This window comes from Bombyx mori, chromosome 26 (genome assembly GCF_030269925.1).
Source record: "Bombyx mori chromosome 26, ASM3026992v2".
Lineage (NCBI taxonomy): Eukaryota > Metazoa > Arthropoda > Insecta > Lepidoptera > Bombycidae > Bombyx > Bombyx mori.
The window spans coordinates 10,443,359-10,467,061 of record NC_085132.1 but is presented as its reverse complement, the minus strand read 5'-3'; the positions used below and the strand labels follow the sequence as shown (position 1 = coordinate 10,467,061).

At 38.6% G+C, this 23,703-nt stretch overlaps 1 protein-coding gene across 1 annotated transcript; it reads left to right on the top strand.

Annotated features, from left to right (window-relative positions):
• Positions 1 to 2,319: 2,319 nt before the first annotated feature.
• LOC110385181 (uncharacterized) lies at positions 2,320 to 22,999 on the top strand. Its single transcript, XM_021347949.3, has 13 exons — positions 2,320 to 2,594; positions 3,162 to 3,250; positions 6,231 to 6,312; positions 6,907 to 6,988; positions 10,007 to 10,214; positions 11,184 to 11,313; positions 12,317 to 12,473; positions 14,851 to 14,965; positions 15,274 to 15,364; positions 16,783 to 16,823; positions 18,022 to 18,133; positions 21,453 to 22,433; positions 22,865 to 22,999. The coding sequence occupies exons 1-13, from the start codon at positions 2,436 to 2,438 to the stop codon at positions 22,970 to 22,972; spliced, it is 2,355 nt and encodes a 784-aa protein (XP_021203624.3). The 5' UTR covers positions 2,320 to 2,435; the 3' UTR covers positions 22,973 to 22,999.
• Positions 23,000 to 23,703: the final 704 nt, after the last annotated feature.

Below are 23,703 nucleotides of genomic sequence, written 5' to 3'. Positions count from 1 at the left end.
CAGCCTTTCACCCCACGATATTATGTAATGCAAAAACGCTCAACGCTCCGCTTGTGAATCTATAAAACCTTAACACGTAATCACATTACCGCTACCACTGTATCTGCGCTTACATGCCCGCTTTTACTGACATAATAATTGTGCTGAAGAAAAACATATAAAATAGGTTTGCACGTGAGTATCTCTTTTGTGGGGGAAAATGTTAACGAATATTTTTCCTTCTACCCGCACTCCGCTAAATATGGCCGGGAAGACGCGTATTCATTTCTGTATTTGAATTCAGTTGCTCTACTATAAGTCTGGTCTACTTAAAGAATCCTGGGGAACAGTAGTTTTGTGTCGACCAGGATGTGGTTGTGTGGGAAATTCATGTTAGTCGGCCACGGAAGAAAGACCGGCATCTCATGGGTTCTCTGATCGCGACGGGGCAACGCAAAGCCGCCGTCACCCAGAACATGTCTTGTCGAATCCCTGAATTCACTCTCGGTGCTTTTAAGCCTTTCAAGTGCCAGTCTCGACCGCCGAAGAGTACGACGAGCGAATTAGCCTATAGACACAGCCCACTGAGTTTCTCGACGGATCTTCTCAGTGGGTCGCAATTCCGACCCATTGCTAGATTCTGCGAAGCACTGCTCTTGCTAGGGCCAGTGTTCGCAAAGTCACTCAGATTGCGCCCCTGAGCTCATTTACCAGTCCGGGCATATCTGGAATAGCCTCTTAGGCAACCAGCAAATAAGAAGGGGAAAAAAAGAACATGGGTCCTTTAGCTTCACTTTGACACATCTCGCGGATAGCGCATTTTTGATGTTTTCTACCTAAAACTAGAAAACTTAGCACTCTCTTCTATAGTCCTCGTGCACTATGACTTGTATATGTATGTGGCCTGGCTGACGGTGCAGTCACTGTTGCGCATGGACATCAACAATGCCAGGGGCACATGTAAAGTCAGATGAAACCGCATCACGTTAGCGCGACATCAAAAATTTTTTTCATGCAGATCTCTCACTCTTAAACCGACAATGTCAACAAACATGACAAGCCGAAGGAAGTGACAAATCAATTTGAAACAACAAACAAAGAACAGATCATGCAAAAACTAAGACAACAGTACAACAAATTCGATGTAACAACATGATTATTCTGGTAAGACCAACTGTATTATTATGCATTTATTATGTTCGCAATGAACGCTTTTTACGACAGTCTGCACCGAAATACCGTTCTCGTCGAGCCCGTCGCTGGCGACGAAGGGCGAGTAAACTAACCCTCAGACACAGCCCACTGAGTTTCTCGCCGGATCTTCTCAGTGGGTCGCGATTCCGATCCAGTGTTAGATTCTGCAAAGCACTGCTCTTGCTAGGGCCAGTGTTAGCAACGCCTCCTGGTTTGAGCCCCGAGAACTCATCTTCACGTTAGGATGACGCAGACATAGCCTCTTAAGGCTATCAGGTTAGGAAGGAAAGAAAAAAAATTACGGAACACGCCAAACTAATAGCATATTATTAGATTTGGTGTACTTGTTATTTTTATTACGTAAGAAACACAGAACTGAAAAAAAATCACCCATTTTTGTTTTGACTGACTTAGTGGTGTAGTAGCTAGCAGCCCTGACTCTAGCGCTGAGGGTCGTGGGTTCGATTCCCACATCGGGCATGTTTTCTCATTGTCTGGGTGTTTACTATCTATATTTGTATATATTTAAACACGTATATAAGTACAGTACCAGGCAATAAATATTGCACATCGATATTTAGAAAGAGACAGTCGTCTGATTATTATTTTTTGTTGTAGAGCGTTACTTGTGTGCGACCTAACACTAACGATCCGCTATCTATGGAGACTAAATGTCAATTAGGTAATGTGCGACAAATATTATTTACTGGTGGTAGGGCCTCTTGTGAGTCCGCGCGGGTAGGTACCACCGCCCTGCCTATTTCCACCGTGAAGCAGTAATGCGTTTCGGTCTGAAGGATAGGGCAGCCGTTGTAACTATCTATGGACTCCAGTAACCACTTAACACCAGGTGGGCTGTGAGCTCATCCACCCATCTAAGCAATAAAATATATATATATATATATATATATATATATGACGCTCTACGAAGCAAAAATTATCCGTCTCTTTCCCACGGTCGATGTGCAATATTTATCGCCGGGTACTGTATGTTTATCAGTCTCTAACATAGGGATGCCCACTGAGTTTCTCGCCGGATCTTCTCAGTGGGTCGCGATTCCGATCCAGTGATAGATTCTGCGAAGCACTGCTCTCGCTAGGGCCAGTGTTAGCGACACTCCCGGCTCACCTACACGTCAAGGAGAAGCTGATATAGCCTCTCAAGGCTATCAGCATAGGTAGGAAAACAAAACACAGAGAATCCTAAATTGGAGCCGGATGGCCGTGCGTTATTTGTTTCTAGTTTTTATTTATATTTATTTATGGTTTTTCAGCTGCTGACAAATATATTAGTACAAGCAACTACAAGTTCACTAGTGATAGATAAATTCAGTCACGATGCTGTTTACGTTCGAGATTTCTGCCCGAAAATGCAGCACTGTCCCGAAGGAGCTCACGTCATGTGCATGTACTATAACAAAGTGAGTTTGATTAATCTTTTTTAATACGCTTTTATTAGCTTCAGACGTATATATGTTTGTAACGGAATCTTCAAACATGATTTTGACCTCCTTCAAAACGTCGGTTTAACTCGAAATTTGGTATACTTATTAAGGACCGATGACAACTCAATATTTTAAAAAAATTGAAAATATTGGAATTCAACTAAAACATGAAAAATAAATAATAGTTTAAAAAAACTAACAAAATACGATTTTATAGAAAACCCAACTAAAAAATAAAAAATAAATTTTAATAAATTTGAATTAAAAATAGTGTAAGAAAAAATGATTTTATTGTAAAAAAGCGTGGGGTGCTTTTCAGGATATTATCAAAAAAACCCTTCTACTCATATCTGTTTATAAAACGTTTATAACTACTTATACCATGCACTCCACGCTTTTTTTTACAATAAAATAATATTTTCTTACATACACTATTTTTAATTATAAATTTATTAAAATTTATTTTCTATTTTTTAGTTGGATTTTCTATAAAAGCGTATTTTGTTAGTTTTTTTAAACTATTATTTATTATTTCCATTCCAGAATCAAGTATACAGTCCGCGCTGCAGTAACCCTCGGAACATTAGCATGACTGCTGAAGTTGCCAAGAAATTACTGGACGTGTCCAATGCGTAAGTTTTTCAATAATTAAAATTCATATTAATTAGAGCCAATTAGAAAAATGCTTACTTCTCTCAACTATCAGAGAAATGTTTATCTCTTCGAACTATGAGATAAATGTGCACCTGATTGAGTATATCAGAGGAAGTGTGAAAATACCCCGGTAATCAACAAATTAAAGAGCGGACGGTTAGCGTGGTATGCACATGTGATGCGTAAAGAGAAGGCGCATGTGACTAGGGGATGTGTGGAAATGGTAGTGCAAGGTAGAGGGGGAAGAGCTCGACCAAAGAAGACATGGATGGCGTGTGTGAATGACGATATGAGAGAAAGAGAAGTGAGTGTTGAGATGACGGCTGATAGAAGAGAATGGAAGAGAAAAATTAGTTGTGCCGACCCCACTTAGTGGGATAAGGTGGAGAAAAAGAAGAGATAAATGTTCACCTCTATGATTTATTCGAAAAATTTTTAACTCTTTGAATTATTAGAAATTTAAATTATTAGAAAAATATTCACCTCTTCGAATTAGAAAGAAAAGTTTGAAATATTAGCAAAGAGTTGATTTCTTTGAACACAAACGGCATGAGAAGCTTTATAATTTGGTTCCGTCTGAGCTTTGATCCACTCGCAATCGACAATTGCACCCAGGATACCAAATGTACCACGTTCCTGTCCAACTTACACCACCAGCAATCAAGCTTTCAACTCTGAAAGGAGAAACAGCCTTTACAAAATATGGTTTTTTTAGGCCTTTGTAGGCAGACGAGTATACGCCTCACCTGATGGTAAGTGGTTACCGTCGCTCATGGACGTCATCAATCCAAGGGGCAGAGCCAAACCGCTGCCTGCCATTAAGTACTCTCCGTAAGCCTCGTTTGAAGAAGGACATGTCATAGCGCTCGAGAAACACCGTGGAGGGGAGCTCATTCCAAAGCCGTATGGTACGTGGTAGAAAAGTTCTCTGGAAATGCATTGTCGAATGTGATTTTGATCATGTCTTAATATTGGAGCCGTCACTCTCGTCGAGTTCATTATAGACTCTGATAACCAGTAGCTAGGCACTCGTTTACAAAATGTAAGCAGATAGGCCATAAACTTATCTTTTTTTATTGCTTTGATGGGTGGACGAGCTCACAGCCCACCTTCAGTGAAGTGGTTAGTGAAGCCCATAGATATCTACGACGTAAATGCGCCACCCACCTTGAGATATAAGTTCTAAGGTCTCAAGTATAGTTACAACGGCTGCCTTACCCTTCAAACCGAAACGTATTACTGCTTCGCAGCAGAAATAGGCAGGGTAGTGGTACCTAACCGCGCGGACTCACAAGAGGTCCTACCACTACTAGCATACAACAGAACACTGTTAAGAGCACAGAATAAATCGCGTATTTGACAGCCAATCACCACAATTGCATCACAATTACAGTGGTACACAGTGTCGCCAACTGTTTGAAAACTTTCCCGCTAAAGCAATTTCAAAAACCACTAAATTCAAAACAAAACTCCCCAACGACGGAAAAATAGTTATTTAGTATTTTTAAGTATTTTTCTTTAATTTCATCACATTATGAAATTGTTATTTTTGTTGATGTACGTAGAAAATTTTAAAAAAATACAAATAAAATTTTATCCCTAAAAATATCCCCAAAAAATTTCACCCCCTAAAAAAATTCCTGTATAGATTTTTTTCCCCCTAAATTTGGGGAGAAAACCCCGGAGTTGGCATCACTGGTGGTACAAATGTAAAGTAGTCATTATGGTGCGCGTTCTCAATTGGAAGTTTATAGAAACATTTCTCTTCTACGATTCCCCGACATAGCGAAATACATAAACAGTCAAAATCAATTCATCAATCCTAATGTTTGAAGCGATAATTCTGTAAAATTTCACGTAACCAGAAAGTAGGTCAGAAGCACATTGTTATAACTTCATCTATATATTAATACGTGAAGCAAAAACTTTGTACCTACCCCTTTTTACGAAAATTGCGCGGACGGAGGAGTATGAAATTTCCCACACTTATAGAGAATATAGAGAAGGAGTGCAGAATGCTAATATTATTTAATATTATGCATTAATATTACATTAAATGAATGATCATGGTTCTATACTCTTCGCATATACGAGTGTTACTGTGTTACTTATAATATTTGCTATGTGTATGTGCTATAATTCTCATGTTGTATTTGTTATTTTAGTTATGTGTTATTTGTTCTACACACACTTATCACTTTTTATTATTATTCTCATTATCCTCTCGCAGGTCTGCTGGAAGAGATTTCTCAAAGAAATAAGCAGTGCCTTTGTACATAATTTTCCTATTACTCTGTACTGTGTCTTGTTTTCTGTGTGTACATAAATAAATAAATAAATAAATTAATGAAAAAATCATTATACATACTACAATGTATTTGAGACACACACATAAATATACTCTATGTTTATTGTCAAACTGTTGTTATTGCTCAAAGTCTGTGCTCAAATTGAGAATAGGTTAATATTATTTGTCTTTAATTTATTTGTCTATGCTGTAGTCTTGACAAAATCTGTGATTATAGAAGTATTAGTCTTTGACAATAAAATCTTAATAATGTTCAAACTTATCATCATCATCATCATCATTTCAGCCTATCGCCGTCCACTGCTGAACATAGGCCTCTCCAATAGATTTCCAGTGTGACCGGTCCATTGCCACCTGCATCCAACGAGACCCAGCGCTTTTTACTAGGTCATCGGTCCATCTAGTAGGTGGCCGTCCCACACTGCGCTTGCCAGTACGTGGTCGCCACTCCAGGATCTTTCTGCCCCATCGACCGTCCTCTCTTCGTGCTATGTGGCCGGCCCATTGCCACTTCAGTTCACTAATTCTATTAAAAATTATAATTGTTCAAACTTATAATTGCAATTAATTATAGTCGAATTTCGACTACTGCGGGACCACTAGTTAGAATAAATTCACAGAGATATGATCAAAGTAATGTTTTGCAATAGCGTACGGAGCAAAATCGCCAGCGGCAAAGAACACGGCAAAGGACGGCAGTACTTGCCTCGAGGATACGGCGTCTTTCGTTTGGTACGTACTAAAGACTTTTAAATGTATCAAAATGTATTCAATGGTGATTTTACGGACAGAAGTGACGACTTACTTGCTTTGAAACGATGACGCGTCACGAATATTGAGCAAACAGCTCGGCAAATGGTCATGGTGGCTTATGGGATCAGTAGTTTTAGAAGCCCATCTAAACTGCCATTTTTTTTATTGCTTAGATAGTTGGACGAGCTCACAGCCCACCTGGCTTTAAGTGGCTACTGGAGCTCATAGATATCTACAACGTAAATGCGCCACCTACCTTGAGATATAAGTTCTAAGGCCTCAGTTTAATTACAACGGCTGCCCCACCCTTCAAACCGAAACGCATTACTGCTTTACGGCGGAAATAGGCAGCGTGGTGGTTGGTACCTACCCGTGCGGACTCACAAGAGATCCTACCACCAGTACATTACACATCATACACAATTATAACTACATATTATTACAAGTACAATACAATACTATAAAACTATAATATATAACTACAATTATAACTACAAGGTATACAATTATAACTACTTAATATTTTTCTGTGTTACGTGTTCATAGAAATTTTACAGTTTTTCAATATTTCAGAGCTGGGACAGTGAGCTAGCAACATTCGCACAAGTGCTAGCAAATCAATGTGTTTTAAGACACGACCTATGCAGAGCCACAAGTAAGTAGCAGGTTTTATCGTTGAAGCTACTGGTCATGTAGTATGCAGTGTGCTCAGAGCGAGTGTTTTTTAACGTTTTCGATAGCGTAAAAGTTAACTCAAATTAGTTTGCAGTTGGAACAGCGCCCCTAGCGGCAAACGTAGGTAAACGTTCCAACTTCACACAAATTTGAGTTAACTTTTACGCTATCGAGAACGTTAAAAAGCTCGCACTAAGCACACAGATGATTTTTCATAGCTTTAAGAATAATATACTCGTATCCAGTAATGCGATTGTAAATGATCATAATATGCTAATGCGAGGTATAAATAAAAAATAAAAAAAATACTTTTTAAAAGTAAAAACTCCGCCGACGAAAACCATTACATGGCGGTAATAAAAAATAATTACTGAACGACTGTCATTATCTTGATCCCGGATAAATCCGAGATTTATATTGTTAACTCACTTCCCGCGACAATAGCTCGTGAATTCATTTCAGTTACTGCTGGGGGGCCATTCGTCTAAATAAACTCCAGACAGGGACGCATTTAGTATTTATTGTTTATCCCAATCATTATTTTTGGCGCTTATGGCGCTCAATGTGATCGAAAAGTCTATGCCTTCGCCCGCGTTAAGATATGAGGTTGGTTTTTTTTATTGCCCTTGTAGGCAGACGAGCACACGGCCCCCTGATGCTGAGTAGTTACCGTCGCCCATGGATGTCAGTAATGCCAGGGGCGGAGCCAAGTCGTTGCCTACCGTATAACTAATTTAGAATATCTAGTGCTTTACTCACCAAATCGGAACTTACAATTGCTTTAAGGTAGAAATGGAAGGATGTATTTCCTGCACAAAACCCTATTATGTATTGAGCAACCAGTTGATACGTAGTTTCAGCTTAGAAGAGCACTTCCCCGTCTCTTGCTATGAACGTCGTAAAAGCGACCAAAAGATTCTCCGGAGAATTGGCGCGGCGCTTTCTAAGTCTTAAACCGCGTACTGCGATCTTGCACCACTATGAGCACTTTCTTGTGGTAAAGCGTGGTGGTACTGGAATCCCCCACGGGTACTCTCCACAGCTTTACCTACTTCTGCTACCAAGCATTTATGTGTTCCGGTTTGAATAGTAGGACGGTTGTGTAGGGCGGTACCTATGTTACGATACCTTTGGATTTCGGCAACAACCTAATTGTAAAGCTTTTAGTTTTGCAATTTAAACCGTATTTAGAAGCTTAATGACGTTTAGGATATTAATACGCTTTTATTAGCTTCAAACGTATGTATGTTTGTAACGGAATCTTTGAACATGATTTTGATCGCCTTCAAAACGTTGGATTAACTCGAAATTTGGTATACTTATTAAGGACCAACGACAATTGAATATTTAAAAAAAAAAATTGAAAAAATTGAAATTCAACTAAATAATGAAAAATAAATAACAAAATACGCTTTTATGGAAAATCCAACTAAAAAATAGATAAAAAATAAATTTGAATTAAAAATAGTGTAAGAAAAAATGATTTTATTGTAAAAAAAAAGCGTTGTGTGCATGGTATCAGTAGTTATAAATATTTTATGAACAGATATGAGTAGATGGGTTAATTTAATAATATCCTGAAAAGCACCCCATGCTTTTTTACAATAAAATCTTTTTTTTTTCAATTCTAATTAGCGGAACAAAAGTGAAAACTTTAATACCTACCCACCCGTAGTTTATTTTTCTAAATCAGTGCCTGGACAACGCAATTTGCATTTTATTTGTTGTGATTACCAGTATTGTCGAGTGTACGATTTACATAATGCCCCGCGTATTATCGAAACGTTTTATTGCATTGAATAAACACGATTTAAAAGCGCTGCAAGTGAAGCTTATGAAAGCTCCATATTCGTGTTCTACATTGTTGCACAACAACGCGAACTCGCGACTTAATGTATAGTAGTGGTCCCGCAGTAGTCGAAATTCGACTATAATTAATTGGAATTGTAAGTTTGTACACTATTATGATTGCATTTTATACTTCTATATTCACAAATTTAGCCAAGACTGCACTATAAAAAATACAAAGACAAACAATATTTAATCTATTCTCAATTTGACCACAGACGTCAAGAACAAAAGTTTGACAATAAATAGTATGCATGCATGTGTGCGTCAAAAACATGGTATGTAGTGTGTGTAATGTTTTCTTTATTGATTTAATGTATCTTGTATGCATTATTTTAAAAAAATATTAGCATTGTGCACTTCTTCTCTATATTCTCTATAAGCGTGGAAAATTTCATACTCCTCCGTCCGCGCAATTTTCGTAAAAAGGGATACAAAGTTTTTGCTTCACGTATCAATATATAGATTATAAGTTTGAACATTATTATGGTTTTATTGTCAAAGACTTTACTTCTATAATCTATATTATTAATATTATAAAGCTGAAGAGTTTGTTTATTTGAACGCACTAATCTTAGGTACTACTTGTCCGATTTGAAAAATTATTTAAGTGTTAGATAGCCCATTTATTGAGAAAGGCTATAGGCTATATAACATCACGCTAAAACTAATACAAGCGGAGCACCAATAAATAATGTTCCAAAATCGGGTTTCTTTTCCTTTCGAGAGCTTCCGCTGCGTGCGCTGCAGAAACGGTTAAAGTTTCGCTAAAATAATGTATGACAGAATTGTTTCCCTTTAAAAAATTTAAAAAAAAGTCCGCGACAGCATAATAATATGTCTATATGTTAAGGTTGGCTCACTATAACGTTTTTTATGCTAACCAAATTTGTTCTAAAATAAAGCATTATTTGTGAACTATTCCACGCGAACGAAGTCGCGGGCAAAAGCTAGTCACAGATAATATTAAAGACAAACAATATTGATCTATTCTCAATTTGGGCACAGACGTTAAACAATAAAAAAAATTAGACAATAAACAAAAGAGTATATATGGCCAGCCATATAAAGGCCAGATTCTCCACGTATTTATAACTTACACTACAACTACATGATTATTTGAAATATGGATTAAATTTTTTGCCCCTAGAAAGATTTCCGGACCCCGGCCAAACAGCAGGCCTGGTGCGTTTCTCGTTTCCAGACTGGTACTTGATCAACAAACAGGAACTCTTCAAAACGCCGGACTTGAATCCAGATAAATTGCTGTACGCCGCCATCAAAGTCCTCAAATCATGGTACAACCAGAAGAGCTCGGTCACTGCCGACATGATCCTCTCCTATCCCGATTGGACAAAGTGAGCTTTGATTGACGTATAAGTTCTATTGCTTACACAGTACGAGCTCTCGGGTCATCTGCTGTAATACACTGGAGCTTAAAGTTACCATAACGTGAATAAGGCTAAGTTTCAATAATATTGCGTCACAGCTGCCCCAATCTTCAAATCGGAACGCCGGACTGCTACCCTGCAGAAATAGTCAAGATGTTAGCTAATCCCATTGATTTAACAACGGGAATGTCATCTCACGATTAAAGTCTTATGATCGCAAGCCAAAAGCGAATCTATAACTGCCACTTGACCAAAAAAGGCTGAGTGTTGGAGCCCGTGTTGGCTCACAATATCTCCTCCCACCAGTAATTATGAATCTTTACTGCATAAGAGTTTGATACTAAGTCCTTTATCTAGATACTATAATATACGAGTATACTATATATATTTATATTTGTATTTATTTATTGATTTATTCGGGACGAGGGCTGAATCTCCTACGAGGTCCCCGCGCCTAGGGGACGCGTGGGTACGTGGAACTGGTCCGCGACTGCGAACCGCGGGTCCAAGGATGATTTTAGGACCCTACTCCCTAAACAACTCCCCTTCACTCTTCGCCCAAGCGTCCGATCCTCCCCGAGGTAAGTGGGTACCGCGGTCAACACTACAACCAGACAGCGAAGCTTACTCCAAGGACGCCGGGCAATAAAGCGATCTACAGCTAGGGTTCTTTTTATTACCTCGTCCAAGATGTCAATGTCACATCGTATCCTAAATAGGGTTGTTCTTTACCAATGTACCAAGGCTATTTATGTCCACAATGCGTCTTCCTTATTTCCTCCTACTACGGTACTGCTACGGTACACTCCTGTTTTGATATCCTTCCTAAAGATAGGTGGCAGTGCTCATGGTATGATGTCTACAAGTAAAGTGTGAGATCATACATACAGCGAACTCTGATTGTTGCGTCAAATCTTTGTAATCAGAACATTTCAGGGACCCAAAAGATCAAGGTGGAAGATTATATATGGAGATGATCCAAGGTCCAGCTACTCACATGGGCTGTGGTGTCTCAGCTTACACAGAATACGCACATTACGACTCAAATCCGAATCTTATTTATAATGTAAGTTTACACTCGAACTTTTTTATTGTCTAGATAATCGAAAATAAACAAACAAACGCAAAGATGAGATGTCATAATTAGAAACGATGTTTCTTCAGAAATGCCTCTATAAATTTGTAAAGTATTATCGGTACATCCTTTGGCAGTAACAAAGAGAGAGTCTTAGACCCAGGTTACATTAATGAATGCCGAATCGTTGGAAGATGCCACGTGAAGAAAAAGCTTATCACGAAAGTGGCTGTATTAGCATTGAAAGCTAAATGATAAGACATTCAAGAACCGGTGTCAAATTTTCCTGAAATTATAATTTGAGGAATAATTCAAATTAAAAATCCAATTTTTATGTCAAATTGAATGTCGTCACGCCACACAGTATGGATATCAAATTATATTAGGTTCGGAGGGTTTCTAATGGTGGTAGAACACCTTTTGAGCCCGCACGGTTAGTGCTCTGCCTACCACCTTTCCTATTTCGGCCGTAAAGCAGTAATGGGTTCCGGCTTGAAGGGTGAGACAGCCGTTGTGCAGCTAATACTTAAAACTCAGGTCTCAAGGTGGGTGGCACCTTCAAGTTGTTGATGTCAATGGATTCTGGATTTAATTGTAGTGGTAGGACCTCTTGTGAGTCTGCACGGGTAGGTACCACCACCCTGCCTATTTCTGCCGTGAAGAAGTAATGTGTTTCGGTTTGAAGGGTGGGGCAGCAGTCGTAACTATACTGAGACCTTAGAACTTATATCTCAAGGTGGGTGGCGTATTTACGTCGTCGACGTCTATGGGCTCCAGTAAACACACAGGTGGGCTGTGAGCTCGTCCACCCATCCAATAAAAAAAATCCACTAAATCCATAAAAACCGGCATAGTAAACCGAACAAGCTTGCTTTTGCTACCATCACTTTTTGGTCACCGATAATGTGACCTATAGCTTTGTGATTAACTTTAAGGACATTAAATGGCTTTAGGCTCCTACCAGCGTAGGGTAGTAAAAAGTAGTTTTTTGCAGTCAGTAGAAATAATCTGCAATTATTCGGCGAAACCACGCAAGGGACTACCGGTTTACAACACCACCCCACCAGAGAATCCTGCTTACAATGGCGCCTGCGGTTGCCCTGATGGCAGCATTGAAGATGACGACTGTCTTTGCAACCTTTCTGAGAAAGGTAGGGAAAGCGAATATCTTACTAAGTTGCTATTAGCTTATGAAAGAAGAAAGAAGAAAAGGCGTGAAAGACGATATGTGTAAGAGGGGAGTGAGCAAAAAAATGGTATATGATAGAGGAGTATGGAAACATGTTGGGCTGACCCCAGGTGACTGGGAGAAGAGCAGGAGAATGATGATGTAGTTAACTTGTTTTTTTTTACTGAAATGGGCGGATGATTTCATAGCTCACTTGGCGCTAAAGGGCTGTCGGAGCCCAGATATATCACCGAGATAGATGCCGCCCCCGAACTTGATACATGAGTTTTAAGTCTCAGTTCTATATTACAACGGCTAGCCTACCCATCAAACCGAAACGCATTACTGTTTTCCGGCAGAAATGGGCAAGTCGGGTATGGGTACCTACCCATACGGGCCTATAAGACGCCCCACCACCAGAATACGTAAATGATTGTATGTCATACCAACTTTAGTATTTGATTTAAATCAAGTCCCCGACGAAATAGAAACGTAAAGTGCTATTTAAAAAAGCTGATAAAGTATAAAATTTTTCGAAAAGAGTTTTGCGCTTTTGAAAGCTTACTAGTAATTTATTTGACGATGTCAACGGCATGTCGAACCTTTGCATGCATTGTACAAACAAAACGAAGAAATGTTACTTGTCTGAAATCGACGACTTGATTATTAATATGGTATATAGTGCCATAGTACAGGTCCAGAATCCAGTATCCCGAAATCCTCACATGCGGATACAAGATAAATATAATATGTGCGTGCCGACTATTAACTTTATCTCGGGTATTACGGCGGCGAGACCGCAGTAAATGGATTGTTTAGTGGACGTACTGCAGGAACGTATTCTCAAAACCCGATATTCGATGTGATAACGGACATGCTTATTTTTCGTAGTACCTATTTTCTGGCTAAAATTAGTCTAACTTCCGTAAAACAGCTAATGCAAGTGGATACTCTTGTCAAACTTGAAACTAAAAATCGAAATTTCATTTAGATTTTGGTAGGGAACGGCTTGGCTCTGCCCCTGGCATTGCTGACGTCCATGGGCGACCGTGACCACTGGCTATCAGATGGGCCGTATATTCGTCTGCCTACAAGGGCAATAAACAAAAAAAGATCGGATCGGATCTGAGAACAATAATGCATAATTGCTTAGCATTTAAGTCAATAAAAGTTATTTATTTATTATTAAGTTAGTTATTTCGGTCTATATCTCAGTAACTCTCATATTGACACGGAAGATAAATCTGAAAGGTTACTCGAGTTCTCAGAACTGATAAAGTTGTTACCGGAGGCTATAGGTACCATAACGTGGACCCCACCACTGACTTTGAAACATTAGATCGAAATCCCAATATTACTATATATCATTTAATAAACCCTTCAAGTCGATATGCAATAGACATGGCTAGTTGTATCTACTCATGTGGTCTTACAACATTCCTTAATAACAGTAAATGCCAATCGACAATACGCAAATAATCATGCTGCGTATTCTCCGATGAATCTCTAATAGTAGAATTTTTAGCTTTTACTAATATCGAAGGCTTCAATAATAGAAGCACGTCGAAGGAATTAGTGTGTGTAATCTCCGGGAATTAACGTGGTTTGCTTGCGGTTTCGCCTACACTAAATATTTCAGGCTACCAACCACACTGCTGTTACAAATTAAATGTCGCATATCGCCTTGTGAATTTAAGCACATTGATGAGTGTGTCTTTTATTGATATTGTCGAATTACTTAAATAGTACATTTCTGCAATAGCCATGTTTATGAATTCAAAATAAAATCTAAGTAAAAACTATATAATTAAGTGAAGATTTCTTTAACACAGTTTTTTTTTTTATTGCTTAGAATGGTGGACGCTCTCACAGCCCACCTGGTGTTAAGTGGTTACTGGAGCCCATAGACATCTACAACGTAAATGCGCCACCCACCTTGAGATATAAGTTCTAAGGTCTCAGTATAGTTACAACGGCTGCCCCGCCCTTCAAACCGAAACGCATTAATGCTTCACGGCAGAAATAGGCAGGGTGGTGGTACCTACCGGTGTGAACTCACGCGAGGTCCTACCACTAGTAATTACGCAAATTATAATTCTGCAGGTTTGATTTTTATTACATGATGTTATTCCTTCACCGTGGAAGTCAATCGTGAACATTTGTTAAGTACGTATTTCATTAGAAAAATTGGTACCCGCCTGCAGGATTCGAACACCGGGCATCGCTAGATACGAATGCACCGGACGTCTTATCCTTTAGGCCACGACGACTTCAATATAGGCTGCTATACTATATGGCACTATAGTATAGCGTAGTCTGAAAGCAGATTTAATGAACGAGAACTCAATATTGACTTGCAGATAAAGAAGCTATACGCACGTGTGCCGACCCTGATTCGAACTGTGAACCAACAGTCGTGCTACTACCGATATTCAGCATTGAAGATGCGCCCCCCGAAAAGCTATTCACGCAAAGGTACTTCAGCTATAACATTGTTCTTGATATAATCAGTGTTCATATTTTAGGATTACTCTTCAGATGATCCACATAACTATTTACTTTGGCTGTCTGTACAATTGGTATCTGTCTGCGTATATAAAATTAAAAATTATTATCACATTGTTGATATTTTTATATATGTACTTTTACCCATTGTACCATTTTTTTAATTTAATGTTTCGCATTTTTATTTATTTTGTGTACAATAAAGCATACTCTCTCTCTCTCTTTCTTTCTCTGAAATAAAATACACAAATTATGTTTCTGTATTTAATTTCTTGCAGGGTAGTTGCAAACAATATCACTTTAAGACAAAGAGATTCAGTTGAGTTATTCAACAGCTTACAGAACACAGAGGAGTCTTTGATTAATTTGGTAAGCTTTTTGAAATACTGGCGTTAGAGTGTTTTGTAGGCTCACTTAGGTAGATCTACCTGTGAACCGAATGGTAAACGGTCAAGGTCGTCCGGAACACGTCATTACGGATCCTCCCGATCCATTAACGGTACTTTTAGGTACCTCAAGCACCGATTGCCGTCCTCGCCACGTCCACGCCTCCAAGGGTTCGGGGAGTAAATTAACCCATAGACACAGCCCACTGACTTTCTCGCCGGATCTTCTCAGTGGGTCGCGTTTCCAATCCGGTAATAGATTCTGCGAAGCACTGCTCTTGCTAGGGCCAGTGTTAGGAACACTCCCGGTTTGAGCCCCTAGAGCTCACCTACACGCTAGGGCAACGCTGAAATAGTATCTCAAGGCCATCAAGCCTGGTGGTAGAACCTCTTGTGAGTCCGCGCGGGTGAGTACCACCACCCTGCCTATTTCTGCCGTGAAGCAATAATGCGTTTCGGTTTGAAGGGTGGGGCAGCCGTTGTAACTTACTTGAGACCTTAGAACCTTATATCTCAAGGTGGGTGGCGCATTTACGTTGTGGATGTCTATGGGCTCCAGTAACCACTTTACACCAGGTGGCCTGTGAGCTCGTCTACCCATCTAAGCAATAAAAAAAAAGCAGTGGTAGGGGAAAAAAGTACGACGGTTGGTTAAGACTAGCAGAGACTTGTCTCAAGACGATGACAGCATTTACGTTATACCATTGGCCACATCAAAATGGGGTATCCTCATCGATCTATCGATTCTCATCGAAAATCGTAGCTGTTGATTACAAATTTTTATTTCATTTATTTATTGCACAAGGCTATAGACTACAATTTCAATAAGACTTCAAATTGATGATGATAATGATAGAACGAAGGGTTATTTCAATTTCAACCGACTGTCTATTTAAGTCCAAGTGTATAATCATACCTACAAAACATTGGCTAAGATCTCAATGTGAACGAAGCCATTTAAAATGTGATATAAATGGACTTCCAATAACTTTATTGCTTTAATTAATTAATTTATCTCTATATATAAAAATGAATTGCTGTTCGTTAGTCTCGCTAAAACTCGAGAACGGCTGGACCGATTTGGCTAATTTTGGTCTTGAATTATTCGTGGAAGTCCAGGGAAGGTTTAAAAGGTGAGAAAATATAAAAAACTCGGAATTATATAAAAACAAACAAATTTGTTGTTCCTTTGATGTGTCCCCTTGATGTGTCTTTTATTTATCATTTGAGGCACTACGAAGTCTGCCGGGTCAGCTAGTTGCTTAATAAAAATGTACCTAATTTGTCCATTGACTCCAATGTAAAATCGTTACAACCTTTTTACGTGAGCTTTGAGACTGAATTACAATAGAAGTAAATTAAAAGTAGAGAAACAAAAAGTTCAGGGGCTTTCATTTTCAGAATAACCGAGAGAGACATCTGCATAGAACAAAACTGAAAAGGTAAGTTGTTTCAAAAGCTTAAGCGAAACCTTTTAATGTTGAAGGCAATTTTCGTTTTTTTTTTTCTGGGTCTCTAGTTACAGATATTACAGGAAAGGGGTCAGTGAAGTAATACTAAAGAAAGTTTTCGATTGTTTTTATTGGGGTCTCTAGTTGCAGGAAAGGGATCAGTGAAGCTTATTTTGCTTCGAAGAGATAATTAAAGCTTCCAGTGGTACGAGGTTTTGTAAGCAATCACATGGTCTGGCCTAAGATCGTAGGCTGTAGCTACTATCAAAAAGTCCAATATAAGTTAGAACTCATGTCGATAGTAATAATCTGAGCAGGGCTTTGAATTGAAATAGTTCGTAAAGAGCAAGAGTGCAGGAAGAGTCACTAATAGACAATACATCAATAAATATACATCCCGATATATTGCACTGTACTGTACTGTAATTTTTGTAAGGCGATTTAGGTTCGATTTGTAATAGTAGTATTGATTTAACTTTTTGTAAATTTTAAGTCATCAATTTTAGTTAATTCGTTCACAATTTTTTTGGTGTGTCGTGTAATGCTTGTTCGGTTTTTGCTTGCCTACCTTAAATATACTGTGTATGTTAATTTCCGAATTCAATAAATAAAAACATTTCGGGTGTGCAATTTTCATGATTAGAAAGAAACAGCGATTGGATTGAAAATATAACCAGCTTTATGGTAGGTTGCTATATAATACTACTCATTGTAAAAATTAATATTTAAACAAAACTTAATTAATAAAAAAAGACAATATGCCTGCTGAGTTTCTTGCCAGTTCTTCTCAGGATGGCGGTAGTTCTTTTTGACGTTCAACAAGTATGTACTTTCATTTATGTTGAATGAACTTGATTAAATTGAACTTGATGTCTTGCGGTAAGCAGCGGCTTGGCTCTGCCCCTGGCATTGCTGAAGTCCATGGGCGACGGTAACCACTCACCATCGGGTGGGCCGTATGCTCGTCTGCCTATACGGACAATAAAAAAAAATTTTTTTTTTTTTTTATTTGTTTTGATTTGATACTACGCATCAACTAAATAAAAATCGCCATGTAGTTTATTGTCATTGATTTATATCCCAATGTTGATACAGCTTTGAGTTTCCTTGCAATTCTGCAGTGGTCACACGTACACATACAAGCTGTGATAAACTGCGGCGTCATTTTAAATATACCTTATAATTTCAGCTCACTCCAACGTAAGCCAATCAGAAAGCCCGTTGTTAAAAATCGGTACTTCAATCCAAAAAGCATCACAAAGGGCCAGTTTAAAAAAGGCGTTGCTTTGACCCACAAAAGGGTGAGTCATTAAACAATTCAATAATAGTTTCTCTGGCGACTCGTAAATTTAATAAAAAAAAATGTTTTATTGCCCTTGTACTTTTACTGGTGGTAGGGCCTCTTGTGAGTTCGCACGGGTAGGTACAACCACCCTGCCTACTTCTGCCGTGAAGCAGCAATGCGTTTCGGATTGAAGGGTGGGGCAGCCGTTGTAACTATACTGAGACCTTAGAACTTATATCTCAAGGTGGGTGGCGCACGTTGTAGATGTCTATGGGCTCTAGTAATACTTAGCACCAGGTGGGCTGTGAGCTCGTCCACCCATCTAAGCAATAAAAAAAGGCAGATGAGTATACGGTCCACCTGATGGTGAGTGGTTACCGTCGCCTATGGACTTCAGCAATTCAAGGGACAGAGCCAAGTCGCTGCCTACCGTTGTCTACTTTTACTGTTCAATATCTTTAACTGTTAATTCAGTTAGCACAGTACTCGAGTGTCAACGAATAGTCATCCGCGACCACGTAAACTGTAAGGTATTTATATTAAAAAAACGCGATTTTAAGCCTTAATAGTAGTTCTAATTAAACTTTTATATTTTTGAGCTGTTAGTTTGTAATTCAAAACTGTCATAGCTAGAATGAAACAGGCAGTGTCGCAATCATCGAAACTAGGTTTTTTCTCCCTACCTATTAAGATACTTATTAAGATTAAGATATTCAAGTGGTAAGTCAGTATAATGATTTGGCTAAATGTCACGGTAACCTTGATATCTTTGAACCTAGACTCAGGGGATTTGTCAACTGTGTGTAGGGTATCCTATTTAACAATGGCTAGTTATCAATATTTGTAATTTCAATTGTGTTTTCAATAGCCAAAGCTATGCACATCAATATGATTTTGCTGAGTGCACATACTATTTAGATTGCAATCCAGATTAGATCTAGGTACTACTTGTACGATTTAGCTAATATGTACTGTAATGAATGTAATTTGTTCTGTGCACCAATAAAAAAAAAATAAAAAAAAGAAAACCCAAGACATATTTTGGAAATGAGCAACATATTCATAAGGACACTAATAAGCTTGAATACGAGGCTGGGCACGAGATTTCATCATCATCGTCATCATCATCAACAGCCCACAGTCGTCCACTGCTGGACATAGGCCTTTCCCAATCCACACCACTGAGCCCGGTCTGCGGCTCTCCTCATCCACCTCTTGCCAGCTACCGTGCGGAGGTCATCGCACCATCTAGCCAGGGGGCGTCCCACGTTACGTCTCCCGCTGCGCTGTCTCCACTCGAGAACCCGTCTGCTCCAGCGATCGTCAGTCCTACGGCATATATGGCCAGCCCACTGCCACTTCAGCTTGCTGACTCTTTGAGCTATGTCGATGACTTTAGTTATCTGTCGAATAATCTCATTCCGGATTTTATCCTTCAGAGAAACTCCGAGCATGGCTCTTTCCATGGCTCGCTGAGATTTAAAACTTAAGATTTCAGTCGGGATTTAAAATAAGCAATCTGTTAAATTTACAGAAAACTACAGTATATTTTATAGTTTCATCGAATCTTAGAGATTGTGGAACTTCTCATCAACTTTGAGCTATGTACATCAGGAAATAAACAAAATTAGGTTTTTAATCGTGTCCATAATGAATTAAAAGGTCGGAGTTTTCCAAGCTAGCAAAAGTGCTGTAAATAGGCATTACGTTCAAAGCGGAAATGTTTCCAACATTAAAAAAAAAACTTTTCCACTTTTAATTTTCGGTAGCGACAATAAGAGCTTGGGGTAGAGCTATTAACCTGGTTTTGAAAAGGGACTGACCAAGGAATCACCAAGCATAATTACCCGGAATCCTCTCAAATTTACTTGATATTTCAACCGCGTTGTGCTTATAGAACACTTAAATGCAGAATTGTGTTAAACAACATTCACACTTGAATTCGGTTTCCAGCTGTACAAAAGGCAGAAAAACTCTCCATAAAAACATAATTATTCTTCTAAGAATCTTTATGTCGAAGCCCCTCTCCCTCTGGCACATGTAATAGATTCCCCTAACGAGCCACCCTTGTTCATTAGTAGGCGATTCAACATTCTCAACGTGACCTCATATTTTCTTTCAATCACCATTGTGCTCTTGCTGAATAGATTTTAAATTGAAACGCAATGAGATTTTTTTTATGATTCATGTATTACTGGTGGTCCAGAGGCCTTTCCAGTTTCACCAGGACAGGTGGGCGAGCAAGGCTCAGCCAGGAGGGATGGGATTTACTAATAACTGCCCGAGTGCCTCCGAAGAAGACCTAACAATCCAAGAGTAGCTGCTTCGCGAATGAATCTACTACCGAATCGAAATCGCGACCCGCTGAGAAGATCCGGCGAGAAACTCAGTGAGCTGATGCATGGGTTAGGTTGCACGTCAAACTCTTTGTCGAGTTCGACGAGCACGGTTCCCGGGATCCCTAAGCCTGCTCCTAGTGTTAGAGCTGAAGGTACCTAATGCAAGAGTTATTGGATCTGACGGAACGTATTGAGGTGGTTCGATGGCATTTTGATACTAAAATATTTATCAAGCAGTCACAGCCGATTGTAGCCTTGTTGAATTATAATGAAACACTAATATTTATTAACGCTAGTATTAATTAAGTTCAAGATTCAAATTTGTAAACGTGAGCTTATTGCGAAAGCTGTATTTGTACGAGACTGGGTTTACGATGAGTACAACTAGCACGTCAACTATAACATTAAAATTCGCTCTTAGATTTAATATACGATACAATGATATAATAAAAAAATGGTATTAAACTGGGTTCATAATGTTTTGCATCCGTCTAAAAAATTGGTTTTGATTAAAAATTAAAAATAGATTTTTTCCATACATATAATATAAGACATTAACACACAGACGTAGTAAGCCACTCCAATTGGTATGACAAGAGTGTAAAAAAAAGGTTTAAATAAAAAAGAAAAAGCTTTAAATACCATTCAAGTTTATATAAAATTTCTAGGATTTTGTCCAAATTTAGGAGCGAATCAACTAATCAAATAACATCAATCAATTATCTAAGACAGTCATAAAAATAAGTTCTAAAGAGTAACTGTCAATTCAGATTCACAGTTTTTAGCTGTAGATATCTTAGAACCACAAGTTACCGACCAAATCTTGTTCACATAAATTCCGAATCGATTCTATTGTTGATCAAATTATGATATCCAACGGATTACGAATGAGGCTTACAGCAACAGCTGACATATTAATAATTACTTACCCGTTCGTTTTATTATACTAGTACTCTTGTGTCATTAGTGCTGTATCACCTTCTCTTATTTTTACAGAAGCAAAGCATATTCGCTAAACAAGCCAAGTTTCAACTACCAACGATAAAAAATAAGATGACTCAAGCCAAGTCTAAAATAACGGACGTCATACCTCGTAAAGATTTCACACGAGCACAAAAGCTCGTTAAAAGCTACATAAGCGACAAACATCGTCCCTATTACGGCACTACAGAAAATAGACACAAAAACATTGTTGATCAGAATGATGTAAACCATAAAGAGCCCACAGAAGCCGTTTTAAAATCAGTCGAAGAAAGAGTTATGGATTACAATAAACATTTCGGTCCCGATACTGATAGTTTACAAGGTAATAAAAGTCCAAAAACAATTACTGAAGATTCAGACAATAAGCTGATGGTGATGCTAGATAATTTGGAAAGAGCAGTGAGGAATATAGAACTAGATGGAAAAGAAAAAGAGTTATTCGATGCCAAAATAAGAAAAATATACGGCACTGTTGTTGGTAAAGATGTTACTAATGTTGTACAACGTAAAGATATAACTGATTACGATTTCAACCAAAAGATCGATGCTGAAGTGGAAGGAAAGGGTCCTCCTGCAGAACTGGAATACAGACATAAACAAGATTACGGAGTTTCTAAAATTGATGTCAAAGACAACAAACATGACTACGATCGAAAATTAAATCCAAGGAAACAAAGTTCATTTGCTAGTTATCACAGAGAAAATATTAACGATTTTACTACAAAGGATGATTATTATGATTCTTTTTATGCCAAGCACAAAGCCAGCGCTCTTACACCGAGACACACCTTGAGAAACCACGAAGATAAGAGCATTTACAGAAAAGATAATTTGAGATTTACAAATGTGATGAGTGAAAGAAAAGTTAAAAGATTAGAAGACAGTCGTTATAACGATCCATTAAGCGTAGACAGGAGAAGGTTTTATCAAGAGAAATTAGAGAAAATGGAGAAGAAATTACGTGAAACTAAAAGCTATAAACATAGAAATGAGGTAAATGTTATGGACTTTATGAGTTGACTTTAAACCGCTTATTCAAATAATCCGTACCCCCCTTAAGAATCAGCGCGGGTTATGTTTTGTTTGTAAACTTATACTAAATACTTTGTTTACGAACATTAGGGTACCCGCCTTTCTACCTCATCGCTGGCACGTTAATTAAATGTAACTAAAAATATTATCATTGTTTATCAAATTATAATTTTTGCGGGTTTGATTTTTATTACACGATGTTGTTCCATTACCATGCATCGCTAGATATGAATGCACCAGATGTCTTATCCTTTAGGCCACGACGACTTCGAAATGTAAATCACATGTTCTACAAAGCCATTCGTTTAGTCTATCGTTTTGAATTCACAAAGCCCATACGCTTGAAGACCCCGCAGTCTCGTTATGATAATGCTCCCGCAAATAACTTTCAGGGCAAGCTGTCGCTGCGACCGACCGAGGACCTGTCGAGGGGGAGTCGATCTAAAAGCCAAATCAATCCGTTCTACATGCACGACGGAGCAAGATACCTTCACTACTGAGATGAAAATCTTGAATTAATTCCTGACAAAATAAACGAGTGTTTTATTTAAGTACACTTTTATAGGCCGTTTTTTTTATTCCTTAGATGGGTGGACGAGCTCACAGCCCTTCTGGCGTTAAGTGGTTACTGGAGCCCATAGACATTTACAACGCAAATGCGCCAACCACCTTGAGATATAAGTTCTAATGTCTCACTATAGTTACAACGGGTGCCCCACCCTTCAAGCCGAAACACATTACTGCTTCACGGCAGAAATAGGCGGGGTGGCGGTACCTATCCGTGCGGACTCACAGGTCCTATAACCAGTAATTACGCAAATTCCAAGTATGTTTTCTCAACTGAGCAGATTCGATAAAACATGTTACAGTGTTTATTGAGATTTATGCACACACGTCCCATAAACATGATTAGGACTAGAAAAAACATTTTGCATTAGTGAGCACTGAGCAAAAATCTTTTTAGTAGAGTTTGTCCTGTGCCTTGCACGATTTCAAACTCTCTCTCAGGGTTGCGTTGGGATAATGGCACATGTAATTTAGGACTAGAAAAAACAGTTTGCATTAGTGAGCATTGGGCAAAAATCCGTTTAGTAGAGTTGTCTGTTGCCGTGCACGATTTCAAACTCCCTCTCAGGATTGCATTGGGATAATGGCACATCAAATAAATCATCTAAACGTTAATTTTCACAACAAAAACTTAACAAATGTAGCCATCTATATTGTAATGTCG

Excerpts from the sequence above, each read along its gene's own strand:
- LOC110385181 (XM_021347949.3), top strand. The coding sequence starts at position 2,436 with ATGGTTTTTCAGCTGCTGACAAATATATTAGTACAAGCAACTACAAGT. Across the intron at positions 3,251-6,230 it reads TTACTGGACGTGTCCAATGC|CGTACGGAGCAAAATCGCCA; the intron begins GTAAGTTTTTCA and ends GTTTTGCAATAG. Across the intron at positions 6,989-10,006 it reads CGACCTATGCAGAGCCACAA|AAAGATTTCCGGACCCCGGC; the intron begins GTAAGTAGCAGG and ends TTTTGCCCCTAG.